Source organism: Oncorhynchus mykiss, chromosome 6 (genome assembly GCF_057628025.1).
Source record: "Oncorhynchus mykiss isolate SJ-2025 chromosome 6, ASM5762802v1, whole genome shotgun sequence".
Taxonomy (NCBI): domain Eukaryota; kingdom Metazoa; phylum Chordata; class Actinopteri; order Salmoniformes; family Salmonidae; genus Oncorhynchus; species Oncorhynchus mykiss.
The window spans coordinates 5,742,501-5,757,500 of record NC_143027.1 but is presented as its reverse complement, the minus strand read 5'-3'; the positions used below and the strand labels follow the sequence as shown (position 1 = coordinate 5,757,500).

The 15,000-nt window shown below is 44.3% G+C and overlaps 1 protein-coding gene across 1 annotated transcript in view; it reads left to right on the top strand.

Annotated features, from left to right (window-relative positions):
* The window catches only part of LOC110525177 (extracellular matrix organizing protein FRAS1), a 202,919-nt gene that overhangs the window by 68,539 nt on the left and 119,380 nt on the right, over nt 1–15,000 (top strand). The window contains exons 19-23 of the mRNA XM_090239234.1: nt 4,009–4,164; nt 5,582–5,728; nt 5,859–6,005; nt 12,676–12,816; nt 14,061–14,201. Of these exons, the coding sequence (XP_090095360.1) occupies nt 4,009–4,164; nt 5,582–5,728; nt 5,859–6,005; nt 12,676–12,816; nt 14,061–14,201 (732 nt within the window). The remainder of the gene's footprint in view (nt 1–4,008; nt 4,165–5,581; nt 5,729–5,858; nt 6,006–12,675; nt 12,817–14,060; nt 14,202–15,000) is intronic.

Sequence of the window (15,000 nt, the reverse complement as noted above, 5' to 3'; positions counted from 1 at the left end):
AACACTCATACGGAAACAAACACCCACGAAACACAGGTGGGAAAAAAGCTACCTAAGTATGATTCTCAATCAGAGACAACTAACGACACCTGCCTCTGATTGAGAACCATACTAGGTCGAACACAGAAACCAAACATAGAAAAACACACAGACTGCCCACCCCAACTCACGCCCTGACCATACTAAATAAAGACAAAACAAAGGAAAATAAAGGTCAGAACGTGACAGTACCTCCCCCCCAAAGGTGCAGACTCCGGCCCCTGAACCTATAGGGGAGGGTCTGGGTGGGCGTCTGTCTGTGGTGGCGGCTCTGGCGCGGGACATGGACCCCACTTCACCACAGTTTTTTGTCCGCCTCCTCAACCGCCCCCGTGGCCTCTTTACGAGCAGCGACCCTCGCCTGCCGACCTCCGACTGGGGACCCTAGCCATGGGTCCCGAATGGACGGGAGATTCCGGCAGCGCCCGACAGGCGGGAGATTCCGGGCAGCGCCGGACAGGCGGGGGAGACCAGGCAGTGTCAGAGGAAGGCCCTAACAATTGTGAAAGACTCCAGCCACCCTAGTCATAGACTGTTCTCTCTGCTACCGCACGGCAAGCGGTACCCGGAGCACCAAGTCTAGGTCCAAGAGGCTTCTAAACAGCTTCTATCCCTAAGCCATAAGACTCCTGAATATCTACTCAAATGGCTACCCAGACTATTTGCATTGCCCACCCCCCCCCCCCCCCCCCCCCCCCCCCTTCTACACCACTGCCACTATTTGTTGTTATCATCTACGCATAGTCATTTTAATACATTTAGTCACTCTACCTACATTACTTCGACTAACTGGTGCCCCCGCACATTGACTCTGTACCGTAATACCCTGTATATAGCCTCCACATTGACTCTGTACCGTAACACCCTGTATATAGCCTCCACATTGACTCTGTACCGTAATACCCTGTATATAGCCTCCACATTGACTCTGTACCGTAATACCCTGTATATAGCCTCCACATTGACTCTGTACCGTAATACCCTGTATATAGCCTCCACATTGACTCTGTACCGTAATACCCTGTATATAGCCTCCACATTGACTCTGTACCGTAATACCCTGTATATAGCCTCCACATTGACTCTGTACCGGTACCCCCTGTATATAGCCTCCACATTGAGTCTGTACCGGTACCCCCTGTATATAGCCTCCACATTGAGTCTGTACCAGTACCTGTATATAGCCTCACTATTGTTATTTTACTGCTGCTCTTTAATTACTTGTTACTTTTGTTTCTTATTGTTAGTCATATTTTTTTTTTTAACTGCATTGTTGGGTAAGGGCTTGTCAGTAAGCATTTTCACTGTAAGTTGTTGTTGTGTTCGGGGCATGTGACGAATAAAATTGGATTTGATTTTATCTAGAATTTTATGTTCCTTTTGATGACATAGAAGTCCGTTCTTGTGTTGTCTCTCAGCTCGCTCACACCGTGGTAGAAGTTACCTGTGGTGCTGATGTTTAGGCCGAGGTATGTATAGTTTTTTTTGTGTGGAACAGTGTCTAGATGGAATTTGTATTTTTGGTCCTGGCAACTGGACCTTTTTTGAACACCATTATTTTGTCTTACTGAGAGTTACTGCCGGGTCTGACAGAATCTGTGCAGAAGTCCCAAGTGTTGCTTTAGGCCGTCCTTGGTTGGGGACAGAAGCACCAGATCATCAGCAAACAGTTGACATTTAACTTCAGATTCTAGTAGGGTGAGGCCGGGTGCTGCAGACTGTTCTAGTGCCCTCGCCAATTCGTTGATATATGTTGAAGAGGGTGGGGCTTAAGCTGCATCCCTGTCTCACCCCACGGCCCTGTGGGAAGGAATGTGTGTGTTTCATTCAGACCCTTGACTTTTTCCACATTTTGTTACGTTACAGCCTCATTCTAAAATGTATTAAATTGTTTATTTTCCTCATCAATCTGCATTATATTTATATTATATTATCTATTATTATATTATCTACATTACATCCTAATGACAAAGCAAAAATAGGTTTTTAGAAATTTTTGCAAATGTATAAAAAATAAAACCTGAAATGTCACATTTCTGTAAGTATTCAGACCCTTTTCTCACTACTTTGTTGAAGCGACTTTGGCAGCGATTACACCCTCCAGTCTTCTTGGGTATGACGTTGCATGCTTGGCACACCTGTATTTGGGGTGTTTCCCCCATTCCCATTCATTCGACCTCATGGCTTGGTTTTTTCTCTGATAAGCACTGTCGACTGTGGGACCATATATATAGACACATGTGAACCTTTCCAAATCATGTCCATTAAATTGGATTTAGCACAGGTGGACTCCAATCAAGTTGTAGAAACATCTCAAGGATGATCAATGGAAACAGGATGCACCTGAGCTCAATTTATTTAGAATCTCATAGGATTCTGTTTTCATATTTCTGTTTTCTATGTTTAATACACAGCTACAATTTCTAAAAAAAGCTGTTTTCTATTTGTCATTATGGGGTATTGTGATGTCATTATGGGGTATTGTGATGTCATTATGGGGTATTGTGATGTCATTATGGGGTATTGTGATGTCATTATGGGGTATTGTGTGTAGATTGCTGAGGGCACATTTTTTCATTCATTTTAGAATTTTAGATTTTGCTGTGATCGGATAGGGGTGTCAGTGAGCTGTGAACGCTCTGAGAGACTCTGGGCTGAGGTCAGTGATAAAGTAGTCTACAGTACAACTGCCAAGAGATGAGCTATAGGTGTAATTACCGTAGGAGTCCCCTTGAAGCCTACCTACCATGTAAATACACAGCGCGCGACAGAGCTGCAGGAGTTGTGACCCGTTTTTGTTGGTTATGTTGTCGTAATTGTGCCTAGGGGGGCATATGGGGGAGGGAATGCTGTCACCTCCAGGCAGGTGTTTGTCCCCCTGTGTGCTGAGGGTGTCAGGTTCTTGTCCAGTTCTGGCATTTAGGTCGCCACAGACTAGTACTTGTCTCTGGGCCTGGAAATGATTGATTTCCTGGAGGGAAAAGCTGTCTCTCTCTCTCTCTCTCTCTCTCTCTCTCTCTCTCTCTCTCTCTGTCCTCCTCTCTCTCTCTCTGTCCCTCTCTCTCTCTCTGTATCTCTCTCTCTCTCTCTCTCTCTCTGTCTCTCTCTCTCTCTCTCTCTGTCCCTCTCTCTCTCTCTCTCTCTCTCTCTCTCTCTGTCCCCATCTCTCTCTCTCTCTCTGTCCCTCTCTCTTTCTCTCTGTCCCTCTCTCCCTCTCCCTCTCCCGCTCTCGCTCTCGCTCTCTCTCTCTCAAGGTGTCTGCCAGCCTGCGACAGCAGCCAGCTACACCATCAGATAACAGATAGATAACAGATAGATAGGGAGGGGTGGAACAAGTAATTATTCTACCCATAGAGATATATAGAAGGTACACTCTTTTATATGGTCTAAGGTTAGGATACAGGGAGGTTCTATAACCCTAATGGTTAGGATACAGGGAGGTTCTATAACCCTAATGGTTAGGATACAGGGAGGTTCTATAACCCTAATGGTTAGGATACAGGGAGGTTCTATATTCCTAATGGTTAGGATACAGGGAGGTTCTATAACCCTAATGGTTAGGATACAGGGAGGTTCTATATTCCTAATGGTTAAGGTTAGGATACAGGGAGGTTCTATAACCCTAATGGTTAAGATACAGGGAGGTTCTATAACCCTAATGGTTAGGATACAGGGAGGTTCTATAACCCTAATGGTTAGGATACAGGGAGGTTCTATAACCCTAATGGTTAGGATACAGGGAGGTTCTATAACCCTAATGGTTAGGATACAGGGATGTTCTATAACCCTAATGGTTAGGATACAGGGAGGTTCTATAACCCTAATGGTTAGGTTACAAGGAGGTTCTATATTCCTAATGGTTAAGGTTAGGATACAGGGAGGTTAAACTGACACCAGATCGGTGTGTACGGGCAATGTCTACCCGAAGTTGCCGTGTGTGACCTTTGCCCTCTCTCTCTCTGTTCCCAGAATGCAGCAGTAATTGCCAGCGCTGTGTGGCAGACCTCCAGACGGGCACTGGCAGTGTGTGTCTGTGGTGTAAGATTGCTAGGACCCTGTTGCTGGGAGACCACTGTGTCACCCACTGTCCCCAAGGTCACTACCCCTGGCACGGAGCCTGTAAGAGTACGTTTACACACACACACACACACACACACACACACACACACACACACACACACACACACACACACACACACATGTTGGTTTTACTATCCAAGTGGGGTCCAAAGCTTTTATTCATTTTCCAAATCCTATTTTCCCTAAACCCTAAAACTAAACCCAACCCTAACCTCTAATCGCTTACTCCTAACCCCAAACCTAACCTCTAACCTCTAAGCCTAAAACTAAACCCAACCCTAACCTCTAACCCCTAAACCCCAAACTAACCCTAAAACTAAACACAACCCCAACGTCTAATGCCGAAACCCCAACCCCTTAACCCCTTTCCCTAAACCTAACCCCTAACCCCTAAGCCTAAAACTAAACCCAACCCTAACCTCTGACCCCTACCTGTTGCCACAAAAACCATTCTAAATACAACCCATATTTATGTTGAATTATTTTCAGTTTTGTTCTTTAGTTATTTCCACATCGTTACAACACTGTAAATAGACATATTATGACATTTGAAATGTCTCCCTTCCTTTCTGTTTACCTTTCAGGGACAGAGAGGGAGGGAGAAAGAGGGGGGTAGAGAGAGAGGATGAGGGAAAGAGATGGAGCGATGGAGAGAGTGAGAGAGGTGGAGAGAGAGAGAGAAAGAAGTGGAGGGAGAGGGAGGGAGGGAGAGAGAGAGTAAGAGAGAGAGATGAAGAGAAGGAAAGAGAGGGAGGGAGGGGGGGAGAGGGGGGTAGAGAGAGAGGGAGAGAGGGAGAAAGAGGGGGGTAGGAAAGAGGATGAGGAAAAGAGATGGAGCGATGGAGAGAGTGAGAGAGGTGGAGAGAGAGAGAGAAGTGGAGGGAGGGAGGGGTTGAGGATAAAGAGAGTGTGAGAGTGAGAGAGAGAGAGAGAGAGAGAGAGAGAGAGAGAGAGACTTATTTCCCTTTATCTGTTTTTATGATGTTCTGTCTGTAGGATATTTGTCTCAGGGTTGACAGCAGTTTCTAAAACACAACATCTTATTTACCACAGAACAAAGGCCACTGTTGTGTGAGAACATTTGTTAACAAGGGAAGGACTTGTCAGAAGAGATGACAGAATGTTTTACTGTTGCCAGAGACATACACCAAAGACAATAGTGTAGGTGGAGAGAAACAATATTAAGCATTTTGATAATGCCTTCCTCCCTGTATTGATTCAAGCGAGAATTTTATTTTCTTCACACCGATTGCGATTCAACTGTCTTATTATCACATAATTGATAGCCTGGGGAGGTCTTCTACATTTTCCCTTGACCTTAAGAAATTATTAGATTTTTATATGCATTTAATTGTGCTTTAAAAATATTACACATTTGTCTTCGTGGTTTAATGATATTGATTATGGACGTGAAATCATGTTGATATTGTTCATACAGTTGTATTTCTGTTTTATCTCCCAGGATGCCATGTTTCCTGTGAGGGTTGCAGTGGGGAATGGCCTCTGTCCTGTACCTCCTGTCCCTCCCCCAGCGTTCTACTGACCTCAGGTCTCTGTGGCCCCGCCTGCCCCTTGGGTTACTATGCCGACAGAGACAGACGCTGCAGAGGTAAGTCGTACACCTAGACTCTACAGAACTGTAGACTACATTCACCAGGCTATCATTGTTTATTGCCCCAATGTCTGCTGGGATTTTTTTGAACCCTCTCTTTATCGCCTGACATTGTGTCATTATGCAGCCTGTGACGGTCAGTGTCTGTCCTGTGAGCTGAGCGGCGTGTGTACGGCGTGCCGTGACCCGGGAAAGGTTCTGCTGTTTGGAGAGTGCCGGTATGACAGCTGTGCCTACCAGTACTACCTCAACACCACCACGCGCACCTGCAGAGGTAACACACACACATACACACACACATACACACACACACACACATACACACACATACACACACATACACACACACACACACACAGATACACACACACACACACACACACACACAGATACACACACACACACACACACACACACACACCTACGATACAGAGAACCGTGCAGAGAGGTGTGTGTGTGTAAGTCAGTCAATAGAACTGTCTATCACCCCAGCTAGCTAGTACCACTCTACTCTGCACGGCGTTGCATTCTGGGAAAATCCCCCTGAATCCTGGGTGAACCTAGTGATGTAGGCGAGGTAGCGAGACTTTGCAGCATTGCATTCTGGGAAAATCCCCTTGAATCCTGGGTGAACCTAGTGATGTAGGCGAGGTAGCAGAGACTGTGCAGCGTTGCATTCTGGGAAAATCCCCCTGAATCCTGGGTGAACCTAGTGATGTAGGCCAGGCAGCAGAGACTGTGCAGCGTTGCATTCTGGGAAAATCCCCCCTGAATCCTGGGTGAACCTAGTGATGTAGGCGAGGTAGCAGAGACTGTGCAGCGTTGCATTCTGGGAAAATCCCCCTGAATCCTGGGTGAACCTAGTGATGTAGGCGAGGTAGCAGAGACTGTGCAGCGTTGCATTCTGGGAAAATCCCCCCTGAATCCTGGGTGAACCTAGTGATGTAGGCCAGGTAGCAGAGACTGTGCAGCGTTGCATTCTGGGAAAATCCCCCTGAATCCTGGGTGAACCTAGTGATGTAGGCCAGGCAGCAGAGACTGTGCAGCGTTGCATTCTGGGAAAATCCCCCCTGAATCCTGGGTGAACCTAGTGATGTAGGCGAGGTAGCAGAGACTTTGCAGCGTTGCATTCTGGGAAAATCCCCCTGAATCCTGGGTGAACCTAGTGATGTAGGTGAGGTAGCAGAGACTGTGCAGTGTTGCATTCTGGGAAAATCCAACTGAATCCTGGGTGAACCTAGTGATGTAGGCCAGGCAGCAGAGACTGTGCAGCGTTGCATTAGCCTAATGCCTGTTGTTGTTAGAGCTGTTGATGTTTGCTGTCAGTCTGCCTGAGCAGGTAATGGGATGATTAAATCAAATTAAATTGTATTTGTCACATGCTTCATAAAAAAAGGGGTTGTAAGACTTAAATGTGAATATATTTATTGCGGGCCATTCCAAACAATGCAAAGAGAAACATTTGTTTTTGAGAAAAATAATAACACGAGTAATGAATACACGATGAGTAACGATAACTTTGCTATGTACACGGGGGTACCAGTACCGAGTCGATGTGAAGGGGTACGAGGTAATTGAGGTAGATATGTAGCTAGGGGTAAAGTGACTAGTAGGCAGCAGGATAGATAATAAACAGTAACAGCAGTGTGATGAGTCAAAAGAGTTGGCGCAAAAAGGTCAGTGCAGATGATCCAGGTAACTAGTTATCAGTCTTATGGCTGTTCAGGGACCTGTTGGTTCCAGACCGCTCGCCGTACAGTCTTATGGCTTGGGTGGTAGAAGCTGTTCAGGGACCTGTTGGTTCCAGACCGATCGCCATACAGTCTTATGGCTTGGGGGGTAGAATCTGTTCAGGGTCCTGTTGGTTCCAGACCGATCGCCATACAGTCTTATGGCTTGGGGGGTAGAATCTGTTCAGGGTCCTGTTGGTTCCAAACCGCTCGCCGTACAGTCTTATGGCTTGGGGGGTAGAATCTGTTCAGGGTCCTGTTGGTTCCAGACCGCTCGCCATACAGTCTTATGGCTTGGGGGGTAGAATCTGTTCAGGGTCCTGTTGGTTCCAGACCGATCGCCATACAGTCTTATGGCTTGGGGGGTAGAATCTGTTCAGGGACCTGTTGGTTCCAGACCGCTCGCCGTACAGTCTTATGGCTTGGGGGGTAGAAGCTGTTCAGGGACCTGTTGGTTCCAGACTTGGTGTTTCAGTTTCGCTTGCCGTGCGGTAACGGAGAGAACAGTCTATGACTTGGGTGGTTTGACTCTTTGACAATTGTTAGGGCCTTCCTCTGACACCGCCTGGTATAGAGTTCTTGGAAGGCAGGGAGCTTGGCCCCAGTGATGTACTGGGCCTTACGCGCTATCCTCTGTAGCGCCTTGTGGTTGGATGCCGAGTAGTTTTCATACCAAGCAGGTGATGCAGCCAGTCAAGATGCTCTCAATGGTGCAGCTGTGGAACTGATTGAGGATTTGAGGGCCCATGACAAATATTTTCAGCCTCCTGAGGGGAAAGAGGCGTTGTTGTGCCCTCTTCACGACTGTGTTGGTGTGTGTGGACCATGATAGATCCTTAGTGATGTGGACACCAATGAACTTGAAGCTCTCGACCCGCATCCTCTACAGCCTCGTTGATGTGAATGGAGGCGTGGCTCAGCCCTCCGTTTCCTGTAGTCCACGATATGCTCCTTTGTGTTGCTGACTTTGGGCTCGAGGTTGTTGTCTTGGCAACACTGCCAGGTCTTTGACCTCCTCCCTATAGGCTGTCTAGTCGTCGTCGAAGATCAGGTGATCTACCACTGTCATGTCGTCAGCAAACGTAATGATGGTGTGGGAGTTGTGCCTGGCCTCGCAGTCGTGGGTGAACAGGGAATACAGGAGAAGACAAACCAGATGGCAGATGTGTTTTTGCCTACACTCGTAACCTGGGAGCGACCAGTCAGGAAGTCCAGGATCCAGTTGCAGAAGTAGGTGTTCAGTCCCAGGGTCCTGCGCTTAGTGATGAGCTTGGAGGGCACTATGGTGTTGAACGCTGATCTGTAGTCGATAAACAGCATTCTCACGTAGGTGTTCCTCTCGTCTAGATGGGAAAGGGCAGTGTGGAGTGTAATAGAGATTGTGTCGTCTGTGGATCTGAAGGCAGGGGGGGGTTATGGGAATTTAAGTGGGTCCAGGTGGTCTGGGATAATGGTGTTGATGTGAGCCATGACCAGCCTTTCAAAGCACTTCATGGTGAAAATGTAAATGTGTTATATCTAATGGTGTTATAGGTGATGGTGTTATATCTAGTGGTGTTATATCTAGTGGTGTTATAGGTGATGGTGTTAAATCTAGTGGTGTTATATCTAGTGGTGTTATATCTAGTGGTGTTATATCTAGTGGTGTTATATCTAGTGGTGTTATAGGTGATGGTGTTATATCTAGTGGTGTTATATCTAATGGTGTTATATCTAGTGGTGTTATAGGTGATGGTGTTATATCTAGTGGTGTTATATCTAGTGGTGTTATATCTAGTGGTGTTACATCTAGTGGTGTTATATCTAGTGGTGTTATATCTAGTGGTGTTATATCTAGTGGTGTTATATCTAGTGGTGTTATATCTAGTGGTGTTATATCTAGTGGTGTTATAGGTGATGGTGTTATATCTAGTGGTGTTATATCTAATGGTGTTATATCTAGTGGTGTTATAGGTGATGGTGTTATATCTAGTGGTGTTATATCTAGTGGTGTTATATCTAGTGGTGTTATATCTAGTGGTGTTATATCTAGAGGTGTTATATCTAGAGGTGTTATATCTAGTGGTGTTATATCTAATGGTGTTATATCTAGTGGTGTTATATCTAGTGGTGTTATATCTAGTGGTGTTATAGGTGATGGTGTTATATCTAGTGGTGTTATATCTAATGGTGTTATATCTAGTGGTGTTATAGGTGATGGTGTTATATCTAGTGGTGTTATATCTAGTGGTGTTATAGGTGATGGTGTTATATCTAATGGTGTTATAGGTGATGGTGTTATATCTAGTGGTGTTATATCTAGTGGTGTTATATCTAATGGTGTTATATGTGATGGTGTTATATCTAGAGGTGTTATATCTAGTGGTGTTATATCTAGTGGTGTTATATCTAGTGGTGTTATATCTAGTGGTGTTATATCTAGAGGTGTTATATCTAGTGATGTTATATCTAGTGGTGTTATATCTAGTGGTGTTATATCTAGTGGTGTTATATCTAGTGGTGTTATATCTAGAGGTGTTATATCTAGTGATGTTATATCTAGTGGTGTTATATCTAATGGTGTTATAGGTGATGGTGTTATATCTAGTGGTGTTATAGGTGATGGTGTTATATCTAGTGGTGTTATATCTAGTGGTGTTATATCTAGTGGTGTTATATCTAGTGGTGTTATATCTAGAGGTGTTATATCTAGTGATGTTATATCTAGTGATGTTATATCTAGTGGTGTTATATCTAGTGGTGTTATATCTAGTGGTGTTATATCTAGTGGTGTTATATCTAGTGGTGTTATAGGTGATGGTGTTATATCTAGTGGTGTTATATCTAGTGGTGTTATATCTAGTGGTGTTATATCTAGTGGTGTTATATCTAGTGGTGTTATATCTAGTGGTGTTATATCTAGTGGTGTTATAGGTGATGGTGTTATATCTAATGGTGTTATATCTAGTGGTGTTATATCTAGTGGTGTTATATCTAGTGGTGTTATATCTAGTGGTGTTATATCTAGTGATGTTATATCTAGTGATGTTATATCTAGTGGTGTTATATCTAGTGGTGTTATAGGTGATGGTGTTATATCTAGTGGTGTTATATCTAGTGGTGTTATATCTAGTGGTGTTATATCTAGTGGTGTTATATCTAGTGGTGTTATAGGTGATGGTGTTATATCTAGTGGTGTTATATCTAGAGGTGTTATATCTAGTGGTGTTATATCTAGTGGTGTTATATCTAGTGGTGTTATATCTAGTGGTGTTATATCTAGTGGTGTTATATCTAGTGGTGTTATATCTAGAGGTGTTATATCTAGTGGTGTTATAGGTGATGGTGTTATATCTAGTGGTGTTATATCTAGTGGTGTTATATCTAGTGGTGTTATATCTAGTGGTGTTATATCTAGTGGTGTTATATCTAGTGGTGTTATATCTAGAGGTGTTATATCTAGAGGTGTTATATCTAGTGGTGTTATATCTAGTGGTGTAATATCTAGTGGTGTTATAGGTGATGGTGTTATATCTAGTGGTGTTATATCTAGTGGTGTTATAGGTGATGGTGTTATATCTAATGGTGTTATATCTAATGGTGTTATATCTAGTGGTGTTATATCTAGTGGTGTTATATCTAATGGTGTTATATCTAGTGGTGTTATATCTAGAGGTGTTATATCTAGAGGTGTTATATCTAGTGGTGTTATATCTAGAGGTGTTATATCTAGAGGTGTTATATCTAGTGGTGTTATATCTAGTGGTGTTATATCTAATGGTGTTATAGGTGATGGTGTTATATCTAGTGGTGTTATATCTAGTGGTGTTATATCTAGTGGTGTTATATCTAGTGGTGTTATATCTAGTGGTGTTATAGGTGATGGTGTTATATCTAGTGGTGTAATATCTAGTGGTGTCATATCTAGTGGTGTTACAGGTGATGGTGTTATATCTAGTGGTGTTATAGGTGATGGTGTTATATCTAGTGGTGTTACAGGTGATGGTGTTATATCTAGTGGTGTTACAGGTGATGGTGTTATATCTAGTGGTGTAATATCTAGTGGTGTCATATCTAGTGGTGTTACAGGTGATGGTGTTATATCTAGTGGTGTTATAGGTGATGGTGTTATATCTAGTGGTGTTACAGGTGATGGTGTTATATCTAGTGGTGTTACAGGTGATGGTGTTATATCTAGTGGTGTAATATCTAGTGGTGTCATATCTAGTGGTGTTATAGGTGATGGTGTTATATCTAGAGGTGTTATATCTAGTGGTGTTATATCTAGTGGTGTTATATCTAATGGTGTTATAGGTGATGGTGTTATATCTAGTGGTGTTATATCTAGTGGTGTTATATCTAGTGGTGTTATATCTAGTGGTGTTATATCTAGTGGTGTTATAGGTGATGGTGTTATATCTAGTGGTGTAATATCTAGTGGTGTCATATCTAGTGGTGTTACAGGTGATGGTGTTATATCTAGTGGTGTTATAGGTGATGGTGTTATATCTAGTGGTGTTACAGGTGATGGTGTTATATCTAGTGGTGTTACAGGTGATGGTGTTATATCTAGTGGTGTAATATCTAGTGGTGTCATATCTAGTGGTGTTACAGGTGATGGTGTTATATCTAGTGGTGTTATAGGTGATGGTGTTATATCTAGTGGTGTTACAGGTGATGGTGTTATATCTAGTGGTGTTACAGGTGATGGTGTTATATCTAGTGGTGTAATATCTAGTGGTGTCATATCTAGTGGTGTTATAGGTGATGGTGTTATATCTAGTGGTGTAATATCTAGTGGTGTTATATCTAGTGGTGTTATAGGTGATGGTGTTATATCTAGTGGTGTTATATCTAGTGGTGTCATATCTAGTGGTGTTACAGGTGATGGTGTTATATCTAGTGGTGTTATATCTAGTGGTGTTATATCTAGTGGTGTTATAGGTGATGGTGTTATATCTAGTGGTGTTATATAAATCCCTCCTTCCAGAGTGTGATTCTCTCTCTCCCTCCCTCTTCCAGAGTGTGATTCTCTCTCTCCCTCTTCCAGATTGTGATTATCTCTCCCTCCCTCTTCCAGAGTGTGATTCTCTCTCTCCCTCCCTCTTCCAGAGTGTGATTCTCTCTCTCCCTCTTCGAGTGTGATTCTCTCTCTCTCTCCCTCTTCCAAAGTGTGATACTCTCTCTCCCTCCCTCCTTCCAGAGTGTGATTCTCTCTCTCCCTCCCTCTTCCAGAGTGTGACTGGAGCTGTAATGAGTGTAAGGGTCCTCTGCGTACTGACTGCCTGCAGTGTATGGAGGGACATGTTCTGCAGGACGGACTCTGTGTCCAGGGCTGCTCCTCAGGGTCCTACCAGGATGGAGAGAGATGCCTCAGTACGTGCCTGAAGAGAATGATCATTTCACTTTTTATGAAATGTTTGTCATTTAATGTTCTAAGCCGGTTATACCTTCTAACATATAATGTCTGTTTCTCATCCCCCACCCTCTCTCTCTCTCTCTCTCTCTCTCTCTCTCTCTCTCTCTCTCTCTCTCGTTTCTCATCTCTCTCCCCCCCCCCCTCTCTCTCTCTCTCGTTTCTCATCTCTCCCCACCCTCTCTCTCTCTCTCTCTCTCTCTCTCTCGTTTCTCATCTCTCCCCCCCCTCTCTCTCTCTCGTTTCTCATCTCCCCCCCCCCTATCTCTCTCGTTTCTCATCTCTCCCCCCCTCTCTCTCTCGTTTCTCATCTCTGCCCCCCCTAACTCTCTCTCTCTCTCTCTCTCGTTTCTCATCTCTCTCTCTTTTTCTTGTCTCCCCCCTAACTCTCTCTCTCTCTCTCTCTCGTTTCTCATCCCCCCTCTTTCTCTCTCTCTCGTTTCTCGTCTCTCCCCACCTCCCCCCCTCTCTCTCTCGTTTCTCATCTCTCCCCCCCTCTCTCTCTCTCTCTCTCTCCCCCTCGTTTCTCATCTCCCCCCTAACTCTCTCTCTCTCGTTTCTCATCCCCCACCCTCTCTCTCGTTTCTCATCTCCCCCTCTCTCTCTCTCGTTTCTCTTCCCCCACCCTCTCTCGTTTCTCATCCCCCACCCTCTCTCTCGTTTCTCGTCTCCCCCCTAACTCTCTCTCTCGTTTCTCATCCCCCACCCTCTCTCTCGTTTCTCATCTCCCCCCTCTCTCTCTCGTTTCTCATCCCCCACCCTCTCTCTCGTTTCTCATCCCCCACCCTCTCTCTCGTTTCTCGTTCCCCCCCCTCTCTCTCTCATTTCTCATCCCCCACCCTCTCTCTCGTTTCTCATCCCCCACCCTCTCTCTTGTTTCTCGTCCCCCCCTCTCTCTCTCTCTCGTTTCTCATCCCCCACTCTCTCTCTTGTTTCTCGTCCCCCACCCTCTTTCTCGTCCCTCCCCCTCTTTTCCTTGTTTCTCGTCTCCCCCCTAACTCTCTCTCTCTCTCGTGTCTCATCCCCCACCCTCTCTCTCGTTTCTCGTCTCTCTCTCCACCCCTCTCTCTCCACCCCTCTCTCTCGTTCCCCCCCACCCTCTCTCTCGGTCTTTCTCTCGTTTCTCGTCTCTCGTCTCTCACTCTCGTCTCTCACTCTCGTCTATCTCTCTCGCTCTCTTTGGCTCTCTATCTGTCTGTGCCAGGTTGTGATGAGCAGTGTGAGGGATGCCAGGGCCCAGGTCAGTGTGGGCGGTGCCAGCCTCCCTATGCCACCCTGCGGGGTCGCTGTGTGCTGGAGTGTGGAAGGAACTACTTTCTGGACTCCACTCTACAGTTTTGTACATGTAAGAAAAATAAATAGATGAATCGGGTTTCAGATCGGGGTATTTGGAAATAGCAACAGGATGTTGTTGTTTTTTTCCAATATCGTCAAAACTATTTTTCAATACGTTTGAACATTTGTAGGGACTTTTTAAGTTACTACCTGCGGTAAACTTGTGGAGTATGTTAGCAGATAAGGCAGACCCAGATTCTTCATTTTTCACCTGTTTATATTATTTTACATTATGAAGCTTACCGTAGTTTCCCAGAACAGTTGAGCTTGTTTGTAAATCGTACAACAGGAGAAAGCGGGTGGAGCGGGATGTGAGACCAGCTGTGTATGTGATTTAACATTCTAGTTATTTAAGGATGAATTAATAATAATAATAATTTAAAAAAAATGACATCTGGTACCTCTAAACAGTGGCATTCAGAAAGTATTCAGACCCTCTGACTTTTTCCACATTTTGTTACGTTACAGCCTCATTCTAAAATATATATACATTTTGATTCCCTCATCAATCTACAAACAATACCCCCAATATGACATCACAATACCCCAAAATGACATCACAATACCCCAAAATGACATCACAATACCCCCAAAATGACATCACAATACCCCAAAATGACATCACAATACCCCAAAATGACATCACAATACCCCAAAATGACATCTCATAACCCTATAATGACAAAGCAAAAAGTGTTATTTAGAAGAAGAAAAGAAAAAAGATAATTATAAATTACAAATCTGATTTAATATCTGATTTACATACGTTTTCAGACCCTTTACTCAGTACTTTCTTCAAGCACCTTTGG